Here is a 16,905-nt window from a genome sequence, read left to right on the forward strand (position 1 = left end):
CAGAAGAGGCTTGGAGGCAGTGGGATGGTACTTTCTATTCCCCTTCATGGACTCTACCCACTTTCCAATCTCAGAGCCTCTCCACCATACTTCAGAGGGGAATTGCGGCCTAAAATCAGGCCCAGCACCATATTTTAAACTAAATGGACCTTCCCAAACTGAACACACCCCCTTTGGTTTTTTTTTAATTTAGAAAATGCCCAACCAGACTTTGGAAAACTCTGCTCAAGTGGAATGTTTGAAACCCAATTTTTTTTTAACGTCTCTTGATGGTAACTTTTCCAGTGTTTTAGATTTACAAAAAGCTTTCGACCGTCACTGTAAGGTACGCTGGGCCTGACGTCAGGCAAGTTCCCTTCTTTTCTGGGTCTTCTGCCTAAAGATTTCCACTCCCTTATGGAGCAGTAGATCCATAAGAGTTCAGCTTCTCCCCAATGCTTGGAACAAGTTTCTGCGACTGCCTTGTAACTCATGGTTTCAGGGTACAGCTGTGGGTAACGTTTGCCACAGGAAGTGGCTCTGAAATGCCAAAGATCACTTCAGACCCCGCCCTTCATTGCTGACAGGCTTCCAAGATATTGTCCATTAGCACACTGAATAAAGAAGCAAAACTAGGAAAGATGGCCACTTGGTTTTCAGATCTCTCGTACAAGCTTGCTTGCCACATCGCTAAATACTTCATAAGGAAGACTACGGAGCTTGGTGCTTTACAAAATTGATCAGAGCTCAATGGGAATCCATGAGCAGTTATATTAACTCTTGAGCCAACTGTTCGGACAATTTACAGTACACATTACACCACAGAAAGATGCTGCAAGGCTCATCATTAGGAAATATCTTTCATATTTGGATGGGGAGGTGATTCTACAGAGGGTAGCTCTACTTTGGTAACATTTTGTACTTGGGTTGCAGTTTCTGAGACTCCTTTGTGACATTTTAGGCAAATAGATGTAGCAAGGTTTCAGAGTAGCAGCCGTGTTAATCTGTATCTGTAAAAAGAATCTGTTAATCTGTATCCGTAAAAAGAAAAGGAGGACTTGTAGAACCTTAGAGACTAACAAATTTATTAGAGCATAAGCTTTTGTGAGCTACAGCTCACTTCATTGGATGCATACAGTGGAAAATATAGTGGGGAGATTTTATATACACAAAGACCATGAAACAATGGGATGTAGCAAGTGAGTCATTCCTGGAACGCTGTTGTGCACTAGTCCGATGGATGAGGTCAGCATATGAAAGCCTCGGCTGGTTTCCAGTGGTAACACCATTGCTAAACAGTCCATTAGAAAGGTACAAGTATCTCCTCTGGGCTGATATGCTTGTGTTTGCAATTGCATTCTGTGACCATCACAAGTGAACATTTATGCTAAAATGTGCACACTGCAACCTTGATACAAGTGGGTCTTTGTCTGGCTAGCTGAAAGAAATGTGGCATTGACCCCTTAATGGCTCCCTTGCAACAAGGGAGAGAAGAGGGAAAGCTTACAGGGATAGACAGGCAGGGCAGATGCAGGTGGGCCCAGATCAAGGTCATTTCATTGCCCTCCCTGCTGCCTGGAAGAGTGGGAGGGGTATTTATACTGCATGCAGCCACATGGAGGACCTCTTTACCAGGATCAGAGCCTGGCAGGGACATGGGGGAGGCAGCCAGGCATTCTGCTGGTGCCTCCTTATGGCAGATGTCCAGTGCAGGTACTCAGCATAGGCTGGATATGATTATCAGATAAGTTGGACTGGGAAAGGATGTGAAGGAAACCATCCCTTATGGAACATGATTATGGGGGTTGAGGCTTGTATGTCTCATCAGCGGAGAGCCGACCTCCCTCCTTTTCCTGGATCTCTTTAAGGTAGCTGAGGAATAGGGCTTGGGGCTCCTACATCTGGATCAGCAGGGAGCTGATCTCTTCCTCCCCGCACTGTGCAATCAGTTGCTGGGTATTCCCAGACATAATAAGTGAATGAAGTTGCAGCCTAACTAAACAACATTCATGGTCTTCTGCCTTTCTTCCATGTCAGATGAAGGCATCTGGGTCTCTGTGCGAGACAGGAGTTGGAGAGAATAACACAGGACTAGGTCATGGATAGCTGTAAACTTTTTAAAGATAGAGGCCTGGTTTACACTGGGGGGGTGGAAATCGATCTAAGTTACGCAACTGCAGCTACGTGAATAACATAGCTGAAGTCGACGTACTTAGATCTACTTACCGTGGTGTCTTCACTGCGGTAAGTCGACTGCTGATGCTCCCCCCGTCGACTCCTCCTCCGCTTCTGGCTCCAGTGGAGTACGAGAGGTGATGGGAAAGCGCTCGGAGGTCGAGTTATCGCGTCTTCACTAGTCGCAATAAATTGACCCCCGCTGGATCGATTGCTCCGGAGATAAGTGTAGACATGCCCAGAGTGTGCATTCCAGAGATAGCAAGAGAAGAGGAGGGGGAAGGAGGAGGATAGGTTAGGAATGGTGGCAGGGAAAGGGTGGAGATGGGTGGGGGAGGTAGAGAGGGTGGGGATGGAGCCGGGGTCAGGGTTGGGGCAAATGTCCCCAGAGGTGGGAAGGAGGATGTAGGCATGGCACCTAGCTGTGTGCTGGCCAGGGGAGATCAGGGTGGAGAGGGGAAGAGGAGCAGGCAGAACTGGTGGGAACTGTAGAGTGGCGTGGGTAACCAGGAAGGAGAGATGGTGCCAATGGGAAGAAGGAGGTGGAGGACAGATGCTACAATGCAGGAGAGAGGTGTAGTGAGAGCCATTGGTGAGTGGCAGATGAACAAAAAAAAACCCTTCCCCCCCAGGAAAGGTCTGACAGTCTGCTCCTGGCCCTGGCACTAGGTCTGAACCAACTGGGATGTGCCCCCTGTTACAGGCAGAGCTCTCCAATCAGAGTCCCAGTTGGTGTTGAGGTGGCAGGAACAGCTGTGATGCGTCAGCCTCTGCGGCTCTTGGCCCCAGGGTTTCATCGGGAGAGAATCCAGAGCCTCCAGTGGTTGTTGGTGCCCACTTAGCGAGGGCAGTCTGCCCAGGAGGCATTTTTAAGAAAAATCACGCAGGAAGAGTCAGACAAATTCATATGTTGATCATTTCATGGCATTACCATGGGCAGTATTAACCAGCACTATTGTTCTGCAGGGGTCATGAGCAGCTTTGTATAGAAATCAGCTTATCCGTGGGGAAAGTCACATAATTTTTCTTGGATTCATTAAATCTGTTACAGTCATTTCAAAATCATTTTTATTCCTCAGGCAGCCTCTTTGCCTTGGAGATCCTGATATTCTTTTTCAAGTGTATTTGTGCGCATGCCCATATACTTGCTGTTGGTTAGTCTGCAGCAAAGTAAGTAGGGTCAGAAAGGCCTGGGAGCATTAACAAGGACAGGGAATTAGGTGTGTGGCTGTCAGGGGAATGCAAAGTTACGGAAGGCTGACCCTGCTGGCAGTAGTTCATTTGTCATGCACTTGACTGGGAAACCAGTGACAAAATACTAAATTGGAATGGTGCTAGGAAAAGGCAATTTCCCCCCCGGAGCTAAGATCAGAGTGTTTTTTTCATTCCTGGTGATTTAGAACTGGAGCAGCAATGTCAGTAGGGTAGGTGGACCCGGAGGATCCACACATCAGGTCTGCTAGAGCAATGTGTCTTGCACATTTAAGTATACAATGAGTATACAGCAATGAGTGAATTTCAGAAGAATTGGGTAAGATAGTCCCACCCCTCAAAAAGCAGGGGGGAGGGGGAAAGAAAGCAAATCAAAATTCATTCAAACCTTTTGAAGTCTCTCTCTCTCTCTCATGTCCACTGTTTTAAATGTGTTCCAGCTGTCTCCACCCCTCCAGCCCAACCAGATATTTCTCCCATGCTGTTGACACCACCCTAACCTTCTCTTGACCCCTAAATCACTTTCCCCTTTCACTAACATATCCCTTAAGCCTCCGGCATCTTTTCCCTTACTTGTACAGTCACTCAAATTCTCCAGCTCCCTCCTCATCTCCTGGTGTGGGTGTGTCTCAGGTCTGTCATCTCCCTGATGTTCTAGTCAAATCTGGCACGCTCTTGATTTTTCTCTGGGTCAGAAGTGCATGGCATTAACCCTCTGCCCACAGCCACCCCGCTCTTCCAGCCTCGGAATCTTCTATAAAATAAGACGATCCAGCTAGTCCAATATACAGGCAAAACGTATTGAGATGGCAGATGAGTGGCCGCCTCACAGCACCCCTTGTTGTCCGTAGGGCAACACTGCACACAGCCTGCCACTTCAGTTTCCCTTCTTGGATCCCCAAATAAACTCCACTCAGGGTTCTTCCAGTCCAATCACAACAGCCCTCCTTAAGGTCTGATTTATTAACTTAAAGTGCAAAAGTCTTCTCTACAGCTGGGTACAGCCCAAACGCCCCAGGTCTGGTCAGTCCTTCCTGCCTTAGCAGGTTACACCCAGTCCTTCCTAGTTGGAGCAATTCCCCTGGTCTTAGGTTAGGATCTTCCCTGTGGGAGCCTCTCTCTCACACTCCCTGCAGTCTCCCTATAGCCCCCCTGGGCTTCGTCCTTACTGCAGCTCCCTTCTGTTCTCTATTGTAAATTGCCTGATCCCGCCTCCCCCATTCTGTAGACAGGGTTGGCTTGGCCCCAAGCTCTCCAGATCAGTGATCTTCAGAGGTACATCAACAAAGGAGACTGTGGTAGGGGCCAGCTAGAGGAGAAGGGATAGTTATCTAAACACTTCTGTGTCTGATAAGGGTTTACATTTGGTTCTCTTTGACATTCGGGTTGAGGTTTAGGCCTGTGATTTTTTTTTTAAGTGGCTTTGCCCACTTAAAGATACAGAGATGTAGCTTTACAGTACTCTGTTAAACAAAGCAGACTTGCATTCAGCTATTTCAAAACAGGACTCCATATTTTGCAGCCCCCAATTATATGACACAGCTAAATAAGAAAGGGATCAATGTGTGAAATACAATACTGCAAGGTGTACTTTGATCCATATGCTCTGAGTGTTCCCCAAGGTATGAACATGGGACACAAGATAGCCTTACACTTTAAACATAGGCTATACGCTGATACGGGCCTAAATATTGAAGCTGATATCATAGGAGATACCAATGGGTTAAATACCCTTACATCACATGAGAAGGTTTGATAGTTAAGCATCAGGGGAAACAAACCAAAGATAGAGCAACTCCTGCAACAACTAGCTGGAAATTGCAAAGTCAGCTAAATGTTGTCAAAATCCCCAGACAAAAATGTCATTAAGATACAATTAAGGTTATAAACAGAGACCAATTCCCAGGCAAAAAAAAAACTTCATTAAGATTAGTTATAGTCAAACTATATGATTAGAACACTGTAGTTATTAAAATGATAAATGTTTGGAAATTCAAAGTTAAGGTTCAAGTTACTAAAATAAATATTTGAATGTCAGGAAATTCGTAGTTCTGTTTCCACAAACATACTCTGACCCCATAATGCTGCCCACTATCCACTTGCCTTCTATTGTGATGTTCTGAATCATTTCAGAGTGTTACAGAGCCATGGGGTGTTTCATTCACTACACGTTTGGTGGGTAGAGGAGCCAATGAAATGGTTACATTTATACAGCGTTATTTCTGGACTGCGGGGGAAGGGATAAGACACAAGATGCGCGTGTTTCTTGCTGTCAAGACATGGGAGCTGAACAAGGGTCTGTACTGAGTCTGTGGGTCGCTTGGGACATACGACAGGAAGATGGGATACATGGATCTGTGTCATTAGCAGCTGGTAGTTCCAATACAAACCAATATAGCTACAGCACTGAGACAATTGTCATAGTTCTGGTTCTCTATATCTTTGCAGTACAATCTGGTCAATGCTGGGAAATATTGATGGTAGCATAAATTGGCTGGATATGAGGGATTATAGGTAAATACACCAACTAGATTATATTTATTGAGATGGCGTAAAAGTTACTGTACATTTATCCACTGCAGTTGCATTTTCTACTCAATGAACTACATTTTTATAGAAATGCTAATAACTGCTAAACACCAGATCCAGTCAGAAAACTTTCATCGAAACAGATTTTCAATGGAAAATTCTGTTTATGCCAAAAAGTTTTGAAAAATGTGTGGATTTTCATGAAACTTTTGTGGGGGTGGGGGGGGGAGAAAAGGAATGAAACATTTTTGTTAATGTTGAAGTGTCCCTTTCTGACATTTTCAAAATGTCCCCTTCTGGTATTTTTAGTTTTTAAATTTTGTTTCCCAGGGAATTTAGAAATGATTGATTTAGTTTCGTTGCAGAAGGAGAAAATCCAGTTCCTGCCCAGCTTTACTAAATACATTGAAAATACAAGGAGCACATACTGGCCTAGGAGAGCTGCATATCTGAAATAATAAGTGGAGTGCTAGATGTCTTCTATGAAGGGCAATTTCTTTTCACATCACCCTATTGGTCGCAGTCCTGGAAAGTATAGTAACAATAGAACAGGACAGATATAGAATGAGGCTATGCCAAACAATACCTTATCACGAAAAGTGTCTCATGTTAGAATGACATGCAATATAAGTAACTACTTGATGAGATCCTTGCAACAATATTTAATTTTCAGGGCTTTTAATGGGAAATGGAGGTTTGAGTTGTTGTTTCATTCAATCAAACTTTTCATTATGATTTATCAAGATGAAGTTGTAAATGTTGTCTTTTTCTTTTTAGCTTCTATAGTGATTGGGAAATGGTGGTGTGAAATGGAGCCCTGCCTAGAGGGAGAAGAATGCAAGACATTACCTGATAATTCTGGATGGATGTGTGCAACTGGCAATAAAATCAAGACCACCAGAGTAAGTCATGTTTCCATTTGTACCTACTGAAAGGGAATCACTTGCCCTTGTTCACCCATACACTTTTACAGTCACCAGGACTGCATCTTGCTTTTGTATAGAAGGTTGGTTGGCTGCTTTGTCAGTTTCCAGCGCTCTGACCTTCTCCCTACATCAGTCACAGGTTTTCAGATTCAGAGATCTCAGCTGAGCCCAGGTTTTCAAACTGGCATCTCAGCACTGTGTACCTTTCTGAAAGTCATTGCCTCCAAGGAATAAAATAGCCTATCGGCAGGCTCATTTTTGTTGGTTAAAGATACAATTATGAAAGCCATGGGTTGATAGGTATGAGATTTTGCTGGCTAGTACGTCATAGTAATAGCTAATTTCTGAGTCCATGGCTTTTATTTCATCTACAGGAGATTGAGTTAAAATGAAAGCTCATTCTGCCCACCCCCCCACCCACCAGTGCGCAGTGCAGAAAGGCGCAAACACGTGGGAAAAGACATGGTGGTGTTTGTGCAGCTGGGCAACAGTAGCTTTCCCTCCACCATACAGTCATCTCCCAGTCACCCCGTGAGGAAATGAGCCCTGGTTGGATGAGGAAACAGGAGAACATCTACACTGAATGTCACATTCCCCCTCCTCACATTAACTAATCCCCATTGTTTTACATGCTGCAGCCTCACAGAACTCAGCCCAGCAGCACCGGGGGAGACAACCTTGTTGTGCAGGAGCTGTTGAAAGGCATTAGGGCTTGTCAAAAAGATTTGTCCTACAAGTTTGTTAATTATTGTAAAAAGAAAAGGAGTACTTGTGGCACCTTAGGGACTAACAAATTAATTTGCGCATAAGCTTTCGTGAGCTACAGCTCACTTCATCAGATGCATTCAGTGGAAAATACAGTGGGGAGATTTATATACATAGAGAACATGAAACAATGGGTGTTACCATACACACTAGAAGATCAGGGTTGGAAGAGACCTCAGGAGGTCATCTAGTCCCACCCCCTGCTCAAAGCAGGACCAAACCCAACTAAATTGAAAAAGGCTTTTTTCCCCCCAAAAAAGGAAACATTTGCAGAAATGTTTTTGACTTCATCTAAACATTCCTGCACCTTAAAAAGGGACTTAGTCCATCATTCTCCCACTCCCAGAAGAAAGAGAGAAATGGGGAAGGAACTATGATTCACAGAGTTCCAGTTTCTTGCTGGATCTCTTTGTGGGGTGGCGGAGCCATGTGCCACCCCATGTTTATGGCTTGTCTGTTCTAAATTGAAATAGCATTTGAGATTATGACGTATGAAAACGATCACATGTCCTAGTATCTCTTTCCCTAATGAATCACAAATTTCAGAAAGGGAAATTATTTAACAAGTAATGTGAGGAGAAATTTAAAACTTTTGTTATTTACATTATTATTATTGTTGTTCTTGTGCTAGATTTTTAATGTAGCACCCTAGGGTAATCTTGCATTCTGCCTTGCAAATATGTAATTTAGGAATCTTATTAGTTTTGATAGGAATTTGTAATTTCTTAAGCTCCACCATCCAAAAGCATCCTGTGAACCAAGGTGTAGGTAATAGTCAATATCTAGTAATAATAGTTAGAAACTTAGGAGTGAAACTCATTAATATTCAGAGGTGCGATTCAATCTAATCAGAATGGGTTATTGTATTTCATTTAAATTAAAAACCTACAGGTATTCAGAAATGAAAAAAAATGTTTCTGGCATTTACCCATAGGAGTTATTTTAATGAGCTTGTGTAGGGTAAGCTTCGAGCAGCATTTTGTTTTGTTACCTTGAAACATTGTGACAGAACAGAATTCATAGAATCATAGAATATCAGGGTTGGAAGGGACCTCAGGAGGTCATCTAGTTCAACCCCCTGCTCAAAGCAGGATCAATCCCCAATTAAATCATCCCAGCCAGGGCTTTGTCAAGCCTGACCTTAAAAACTTCTAAGGAAGGAGATTCTACCACCTCCCTAGGTAACGCATTCCAGTGTTTCACCACCCTCCTAGTGAAGAAGTTTTTCCTAATATCCAACCTAAACCTCCCCCACTGCAACTTGAGACCATTACTCCTTGTCCTGTCCTCTTCTACCACTGAGAATAGTCTAGAACCATCCTCTCTGGAACCACCTCTCAGGTAGTTGAAAGCAGCTATCAAATCCCCTCTCATTCTTCTCTTCTGCAGACTAAACTAAAATTGATAAAGGCAAAGTGGCAAAAGGCTTAATAATGATCTCTTAAATCATGGAGACAGAAATCTTGGATATACTTTTGGATGAGTTAAACTTTTGCTTGAAGTAGCCTGCTTGATCCTTAAATGGCAAAAAAAACCAATCAACTCCTGAAATAGGAATTTAATTTTTGTTTCTTAAAAAGCCCACTGTCATTTCAGATAGCACAGGAGAAAGGTGTGCTCCAGAAATACGTGTGCTCCTGGCCCAGATCAGATGACTGAGGGCTGTGTGTCTCTGTTTGCATATATTTCAATGATAGGAGTTAGGAAGAAGCAACGCCAGTCAGCCAATATCTGGATATACCCGTGATGATTAGAAAAGGGTTTAGCACAAGTCATTCTGAGCCTTAAACTAATTTGCCATGAGTGTTCTCCATACACAAAAGAACTTTGAGGGACTCAGGGACTGGTATCCTGACTATGAACATTTCCACAATTATATATGAGATAAAAATTCACATGCTTCAGGGCATAAACCTGAACCTAACTGATGGATAGGAAGAAACTCCCACTACAGTAAATTATGCATAGTTGTCCATTCCAAGCAGAGCTGTGTGAAATTTTTTTAGTGAACAGTTTCTTTACTGAAAAATGCATTTTTCAGTCAAATGAAAGCATTCGCAAATTCAGGTCACATTCAGTGAATTAAAATGAAATAAAGAATTAGCAAAAGTCAAAATGATTTGTTTTGACATTTTCAAAATGAAATGTTTCAAGTTTTCATTTTGAAATTACCTTTCCTTTAAAAATCAAGCTAGATTTGTTACAAAAATGCATTTAAAGGGGGTAAAAAAACCAACCAGAATCAAAATGAAAAGAAAAAATGAATTTTTTTCCAGTTTCCGTTGAGCAAGAAAGAACTAAAAAATTCAGCTTCAGTTTGACTTGAAACAATTCTTTTCTGATTTTTTTTTGGTTCTGCCACCAAACTGAAAAATATTCATTCCACTCTAGTTACAGGAATGCTTGCACCTTCCCCTGAAGTGGCTGCAACTGGTTCCTGTCAGAGAAAGGATATTGCACTTGAGGGACCACCGATCTGACCCAGTGTTCCTGTTTCTCTGTGACTGTGTACTTGACTTTAGCCCTTTAACTTTTAACATGGTTGAGTATTTAAGATGTTCAAGCCCAAGACTTAAAGAGCTGTCCACAGCTTCTGCAAAATGATTTATTTTCTATTGATAGAGCAGCTGTCTGAAATTTTGTCCAGAAATTGTTTTTTTAATTTATTTGGGTCTCATGTCAAACTTTTTTTTATCACTTTTCACTTGTTTTAAAAGGCAGCATGAGTTTTGGAGACCATCTGAAAAGCTTTGATTCTTCTCTAACACTTTCTTCGCAAAAGTATCAGAGACCAGGCTGTGAGGTCACACTGCAACTCGCAGAGTGCACAGCCCGTTCCAGCCAGCTAGCGGACTACTGGGTTGGGCTTTCTGTAGGCAGAGGCTGGATGGGTTGGGAGGTGGAAATCTACCCTCCCAAGTTGGTGCCAATGAGCAGGGCTATGATGTTGGGGACTGGAATAGTAGCTGCAGTCCCTTGGATCATGGTCATTTCCCTGGATCCAGTTGTAGCTTTCTACACAGACCTATACAGAGCTAGAGATCCTTGCACAGCATGTAGGTTTTGGGCAGGCACCCCAGTGCAGTCAATCCAGTCTCCATCGTACCATTCCTGTTCAGAGCTTAAGTGATTCAGAAGGCTTTGTGCTGGCCCTCTGTGCCAGGTGTGAATTTCACCCAGTATCCATGTAATTCAGCAAATTGTCCTATTTTTACTATAAGCTACGCTCATAATAATAGTGCCCTCAAAGCCCTTTACAAAAATAGGTATATTTCTTATCCTCATTTTACAGATAGGGAAAACTACAGTGCACAGAACTTAAAGGATTTGCCCAAAGTCACACAGTGGCTGAGTAGGATCCAGGTCTCTTGATTTCATATCCCCTGCTCTAACAAGTAGGCCAAGCTGTTTCTCATAAATAACATTCAGTTTACAATATATTATGCCATCAGGTCATTTTTATATTGTCTCCTGAGTAGTGTAGGTGAAAGAACTACTCACATTTCCTAGACTACTTGCCCAGTAATACTGCAACAGCTGAGGTTATGGTCCCTTGAAACCTGAATCCCAGAGCATATTCAGCTCCCTCCCTCCTTGAGCTAATAGCTGCAGTGGTACAGCAAAGAGAATGGGATTTGTTCAGTCTGTGTGAGAGAAAACCCAGCCCAGAAGATCATTTGTTAATGGCAAATCAAGACAGCAGAAAATAGAACTGGAACTGGACAGAACTGGAAAAAAAATTCTGAAAGGTTTTAGGATTTTTTTTAACAGGCTGAATAGGTTAATATGCTGACCTATATTTCAGATTAAATTTCTATTTAGAGCATTGACTAAAGCCCTTTGTTTTTGTTGTAGCAGTCATTCTAATTAAGAGGTCACCTCAAAGTAGTAAAAAGAACACAAGGCAGTAAATATCTGTTGCTAAGACAATTACTGCTGCATCCCATCATACAGTCTACTGCTCTGCTAATAATTGTTCTCCTAATTTAAGGACTGAGCCTCCTGAAGTCAGTGTGAGTATTGCTACTCACTTAAATTGACTAGAGAAGGGCTATGCTATTCATTTATGTGTATTGATGTAACCAAAAAACGACACATCTTCTCAAGGAAGCTAAAAATGTCAGCGTCTGATAGGTCATTCTTATTTCAGAGTCACAGAAACCTGAACAATGGCCGGTTTTCCTTGTAGGGGTTTTTAGCACATTCAAGTAGATCAAGTCTCTGTTATCTAATGTAACCAACCCCTCACCTGTCTCTCCAGGCAAATCAGTGGTGTTCCACAAGTTAGTCATTCAAGAGGGCAGGAAGATGCTCGTGCCCATACATCCCCACAGGAGCTGGCCATGCTGCCCCTGAACACCACCAGACCAAGCTGGAGCACAAAACAAAACGCTGATCTCAGGCTGTGAACTCAGACACCCATTTGGCAGAGTCATGTGCCACCACCAGCGGACTATCAATCCAGCTTTTGTGTTCATTTCTGTAACGTATGTAATTGATTGTTTTGCATTTCGTTGCAGATTCACCCAAGAACCTAATAGCGTCTCCTGGATGAGAGAACCACTGATTTACAGAGGACAACATATTCAAAATGTAAACCATCTCAAGCATTTACAAGCCAAATGGATTTCTTATTTGCACTTTGACTGTTGACCAGATAATAACAGTGGCTTTACTGTGTGAAATAAAATATTCTATGGAAATAATGCCCCAGATTTTTGACAACAGAAAAGAAAAATGAAGAAAAATGGTTCTTTGGTAAAGTTTTCGTGATGATGAAGTATGAACAATAGTCTTATACGTTTGGATCTACAATTTACTTTATACCATTTAAAAGTATAGATATAAATATATATGATATTTTGAAATAAAGCCTCACTCTTCAAGAAATTAAATAGTACCACACTTTGCTGGAGCTGCTGGAATACCGGTTTTTAATGATCTGGAATACACCTACCAGTTTCAGAGCAGTCAAAAGGGAGAGCAAACCCGCTGCAGCACCAGGACACCTGGAGCTACCAGAATCATGAAGATGTTGTGTCAAGAGCTTCCTTTTTCTTTCAACAGAGTATTGGAGAGAATTACGTTATTCCATTTTCTTGTGTTCTGGAGGCTTTTCCCCCCTTGTGCAATACTAGCATGCTGGCTTTACTTACATAACTATACTTTATACTTAACAATGATGAGTCTATCCTCTTCCAGGAAAATATTTTTAGAGCTATTAGATATTCCGTGAAGAAGAGAAGGACAACTCTTGAATAAAATACAGTATGTATTAAGAGTTTATTTGGCAGAGTTTGGTAGACTGCGGGCTGCCTTCTTATTAAAGGTGTACAACAAACAACGTCTTCAGACTTTGTAGAGGTGGCACAGACTCCAGTGAAAATGTGATTGCTAACTCCAAAGTTTTGCATTGTTTACTCGAGAATACAAAAACTGATTTTGTTTCTTAATGTTTGATTAAGATGAGTTGGGATTTGCACAAGGTTTGATTCTTGCTAGCACATCTGGGTTGCTGCTGTCTTAGTCCTTCCTATAGACAAACTTGCACTGTTTAATTAAACTGGTTTACTTAAACCGATGAAACCCCCCGTCTGGACCCTCTTATTTCAGTTTGAGTGGCTTATTTTGGTTTAGCTTAAACCTAATTCACTGAAGCTCAACTGAAAAAAGCAAAAAGAAAAGGCGTACTTGTGGCACCTTAGAGACTAACAAATTTATTTGAGCATAAGCTTTCGTGAGCTACAGCTCACTTCATCGGATGCATTCAATCTACTCTGTCAACTGATATAGGACACTCTTAAAACAAAATAAGAGTTCCCATGCAGGGGTTTGTGCCAGTTTAACAAAATCAGTTTAAATTGACACCTTTGATTAAAGCAATGCAGCTCTCTGTGTAGGAAAGCTCTTAGAATGATTAGGACAGAGGTAGAACCTCAGGGCCAGAATTTATGTTTGTGAATATTTACTCACATGAGTAGTCCCTTTAGTGGGAGTACTCATGTGAAAAAGTGCTTGCCAACGTGCATGAAGGCTACACAGTCAAGCCTTGGGTATTTGTAAATTGAAGAGGTGTATGGAAGTGAAGAAGGCATTTTATCCAGTCCCACTTTCTCTTCTTTAGTATTTTCAATTTCCTTTCACCCTAGTTACCTGTGTCTCACAAGACCGCCTTCACCCAGACTAATCAGTTGTAATCCAGTGTAGAATAACAGCTGAGCTCGCTGACCCAAAGTCAGTCAAAATTATCCCACCAGCTTTCTTCCTCCTCTAGGGCAACCACTTCAGCACCTGATATTTTAGGAGGTGGAAATTTGTCACTGTAATTACAGGGTGTATTAAAGCAGCAGTGCCAAGCATCACACCAGATTCCACATGGACTTTATATGCTGGTAACTGGAGTGTTGAGCCTCAAAATAAAAATGGATGTATTGCTTTGTAAGCAGTAATTTACCACTCTCCCCTTTTGAATAGATATTTGGCCAGTTTCTGTAAGATCAAAACATGCCTGAACACCTTTTTTCTCGGGTGTATTCTGAGATCAGAATCAGGCCATAAAAGTTAATGCTGGTTTTTTTCAACAGTCTTCCTCCCCTTCCCCACCTGCCCATTTTACTTTTAGTCCAACAAATACCTTTCCCCGTCACTCTTGTCAATAGCTCTTAGGGCTGAGTCCCGAGATCCTTGCTCAATCAATCTCCTATTGAAATCAAAGAGAATTTGTCATCATAAGGCCTGAGGTCTTGCCTACATGGGGGGGACAAATTAACTAACAGTGTGAATTAAAAGTGGATTGGTTAAACTGAATTAAACCCGTGTGGATACTCTCATTCAGAATTAAAGTGGACTTAGTCTGATCTAATTTAATTCACTTTGAAACTGAATTAAAGTAAACTGTATTAGGCCACTTTAATTCTGAATGAGAGTATCCATACAGGGGGGTAATGCAGTTTAATTAATCCACTTTTAATTCACACATTCCGCTAATTGAGGCTAACTTTCCTGAGGTCCCCATGTAGACAAGCCCATGGATAAACACCAAGCAAAGACATCTGGATTTGGCCCTTAGGAGGACATCCACTCTCCACTTCCATGTCCCTGGAGATTCCCCTGGGTAATAGAACAGATGTGGCTCAGCTATGCGTGGGAGAGTCTAGCTAGCGGCATGAGTGTCTTGCACCAGATGTGCTCCCATTGCACAGCACATAGACCATCAGGGCTGGGAGTTCTTGTGTGGCAGTGTCCAGTGGTCAGGAAGCCTGGGCAGGTCCAGTAATCTTCTGGTCCTCTGCCTGTCTGGGCTGCAGAGATCTAGATCAGCCAATAAAATGAAGTAGCCTAGTGGAGTGGCTCTGTGGGTGCTCCAAGCCATGGTTGGGAATTTCTTCCCCCCTCCTCCCATTCTCTTTGCAGAGAGACCCACCTCACAGTCACACCTTCAGGCTGGGTAGTGGGTCCCTGGGTTTAGCCCTCAGAAAATCAACTGGTAAGAGTGCTGCCATGAGCTGAATGAGTGGGCCTGATTCTGGTCTCAGTTACAATAGTGTAAGTGAAGAGCAACACCACTGAAGTAAAGCATCATCACTATTTATTTGTACTATGGTAGCACCTTAAAGCCCCCAGCTGAGATCTTTATGCTAGGCACTATACACCCACATGATAAGATTCAGTCCCTGCTCCCAGAGAACTTCCGATCCAAGTGGAAGAGGCAGACAAAATGTGGGAGACAGAGAGAGCCCTATTTTGCACATGACAAACGGAGGCACAGAACAGTTAAGTCTGTCCAAGTTCACACATCAGTTGAAGAGACAGGACTCCGAACTCCTTAGTCTTAGAGCAGTGCCTTAACAACAAGACATCTTTTTCGCAGCTGTAACTCAGATTAGAATCTGACCCCTTTAGCTTGTCTCCCAAACCCAAGGTCCAAGAGTGAGACACTTGCCATCTTTTGTCTCCCGTGACCTGAACTCTGACTGATCATGTAAAAGTAACTGTAATGCTTGGGTCGGAGGTGGATTACCATTTTGTGGGGCCCTGGGCCAGAGCAAGTGCAAGCCCCTCCCGACCTCTTCCGCCTCCAGTTGGCCTAGTGGCTAATCTGCCACTGGCTTGGGTCAGCAAAATTTTGCTTACTGAAGGATGAAAATACTAAGCCTGCTAAAATTATAGAGAAGGAAATATTGTTTATAAGAAGCAAAGTTTCTTGGGCATGCTCATGATTTTCTCTTTGCCAGTTGGCAGCATCAAATATCACCCCACCAAATTCATTAAACATCTGCAATTCTTTGAAGTTACTGCAAACTCTGCATATCACATGCAGTATTAAGAAATTTCTGTTTCAGTTAAAACGATTAGGAAAAAAATGAGACCATGACCATAAGATCATAAGAGCCATAATGGGTCAGACCAAAGGTCCAAAATAATGACTAACAAAATGCAAAGTCAAATTAGGATGCAGGCAACCTTCATTTTTTCAGTGTACCCTCCTGAACAAAAAATTCCTACCAGCCTAGTGGCACAATGATTGCATATTTCAGTGATATACAGGATAAAGCCTTGTGTATTGGAAAAGTCTTGGAGTTCCTTTCTTCCTTGGCTGATGGAATATTGGTTTTTTGAGGGCATGGTTCTCTGGATCCTCATGAGAGGACACGAGTCATGCCATTCTTTGCACATCCATAAAGGAGTATTGACATCATCCTAAGAGGAAACTAAAGTTCCTGCTTTCTGGCATAGGTACAAACGCAGTGATGCCGGTGGGAGGGAAATTAAATATTTGTAAATGTACTGGAGATAAATTTTGACTTGTGTCAGCGTTTCTTCTTCAGATATGTGAAACATGAAGCTGTTGTTTAAATCTAATGTGTACAAGTTGGAGAAACGTTTAAAATATGGCTGCTACCATCTGCCTATTGATTCAGATAATTTAAATGATGTACTTTTTATCCAAAATCTCTGGTAATAAAGAGCTCAGTGTGGTATGATTTTAATGTTGCTTTCAGAATGCTATCTACTGTCTGTCGATACACTTGGAATACAGGAGGTGGGGGGGAGGGGGGGGAATCAGGGGCCAACATTATGACCTCGCATTATAAATGTGGTGGTAGGAGATGCAGCTCCTGTCACAGGGCGATGCCTATGTAAAAAATGTTCAGAGTAAAAAAATGTACAGTGATTGCTGCTTTGTGTTATCAGAAAATATTGACTGGCCACTAATGGACTTTTTCAGGTATAGTCAGAAGCTTATTGCTGAGTATCTTTTCCTATTATAAAATTATTAGCAATGTTTCTAACTCTCGTAACTGGACACACGTTACAC

The 16,905-nt window shown here is 42.3% G+C and overlaps 1 protein-coding gene across 2 annotated transcripts in view; it reads left to right on the forward strand.

Annotated features, from left to right (window-relative positions):
• The window catches only part of TAFA1 (TAFA chemokine like family member 1), a 345,463-nt gene extending 328,887 nt beyond the window's left edge, over positions 1–16,576 (forward strand). For both annotated transcript variants that reach the window (XM_075130226.1, XM_048858457.2), the window contains exons 4-5: positions 6,673–6,797; positions 12,107–16,576. In XM_075130226.1, coding sequence (XP_074986327.1) covers positions 6,673–6,797; positions 12,107–12,124 — 143 coding nt within the window. In that variant the 3' untranslated portion in view covers positions 12,125–16,576. The remainder of the gene's footprint in view (positions 1–6,672; positions 6,798–12,106) is intronic.
• The last annotated feature ends 329 nt before the right edge of the window (positions 16,577–16,905 follow it).

The sequence above is a fragment of the Caretta caretta genome, chromosome 7 (assembly GCF_965140235.1).
Source record: "Caretta caretta isolate rCarCar2 chromosome 7, rCarCar1.hap1, whole genome shotgun sequence".
In the NCBI taxonomy this organism is placed as follows: domain Eukaryota; kingdom Metazoa; phylum Chordata; order Testudines; family Cheloniidae; genus Caretta; species Caretta caretta.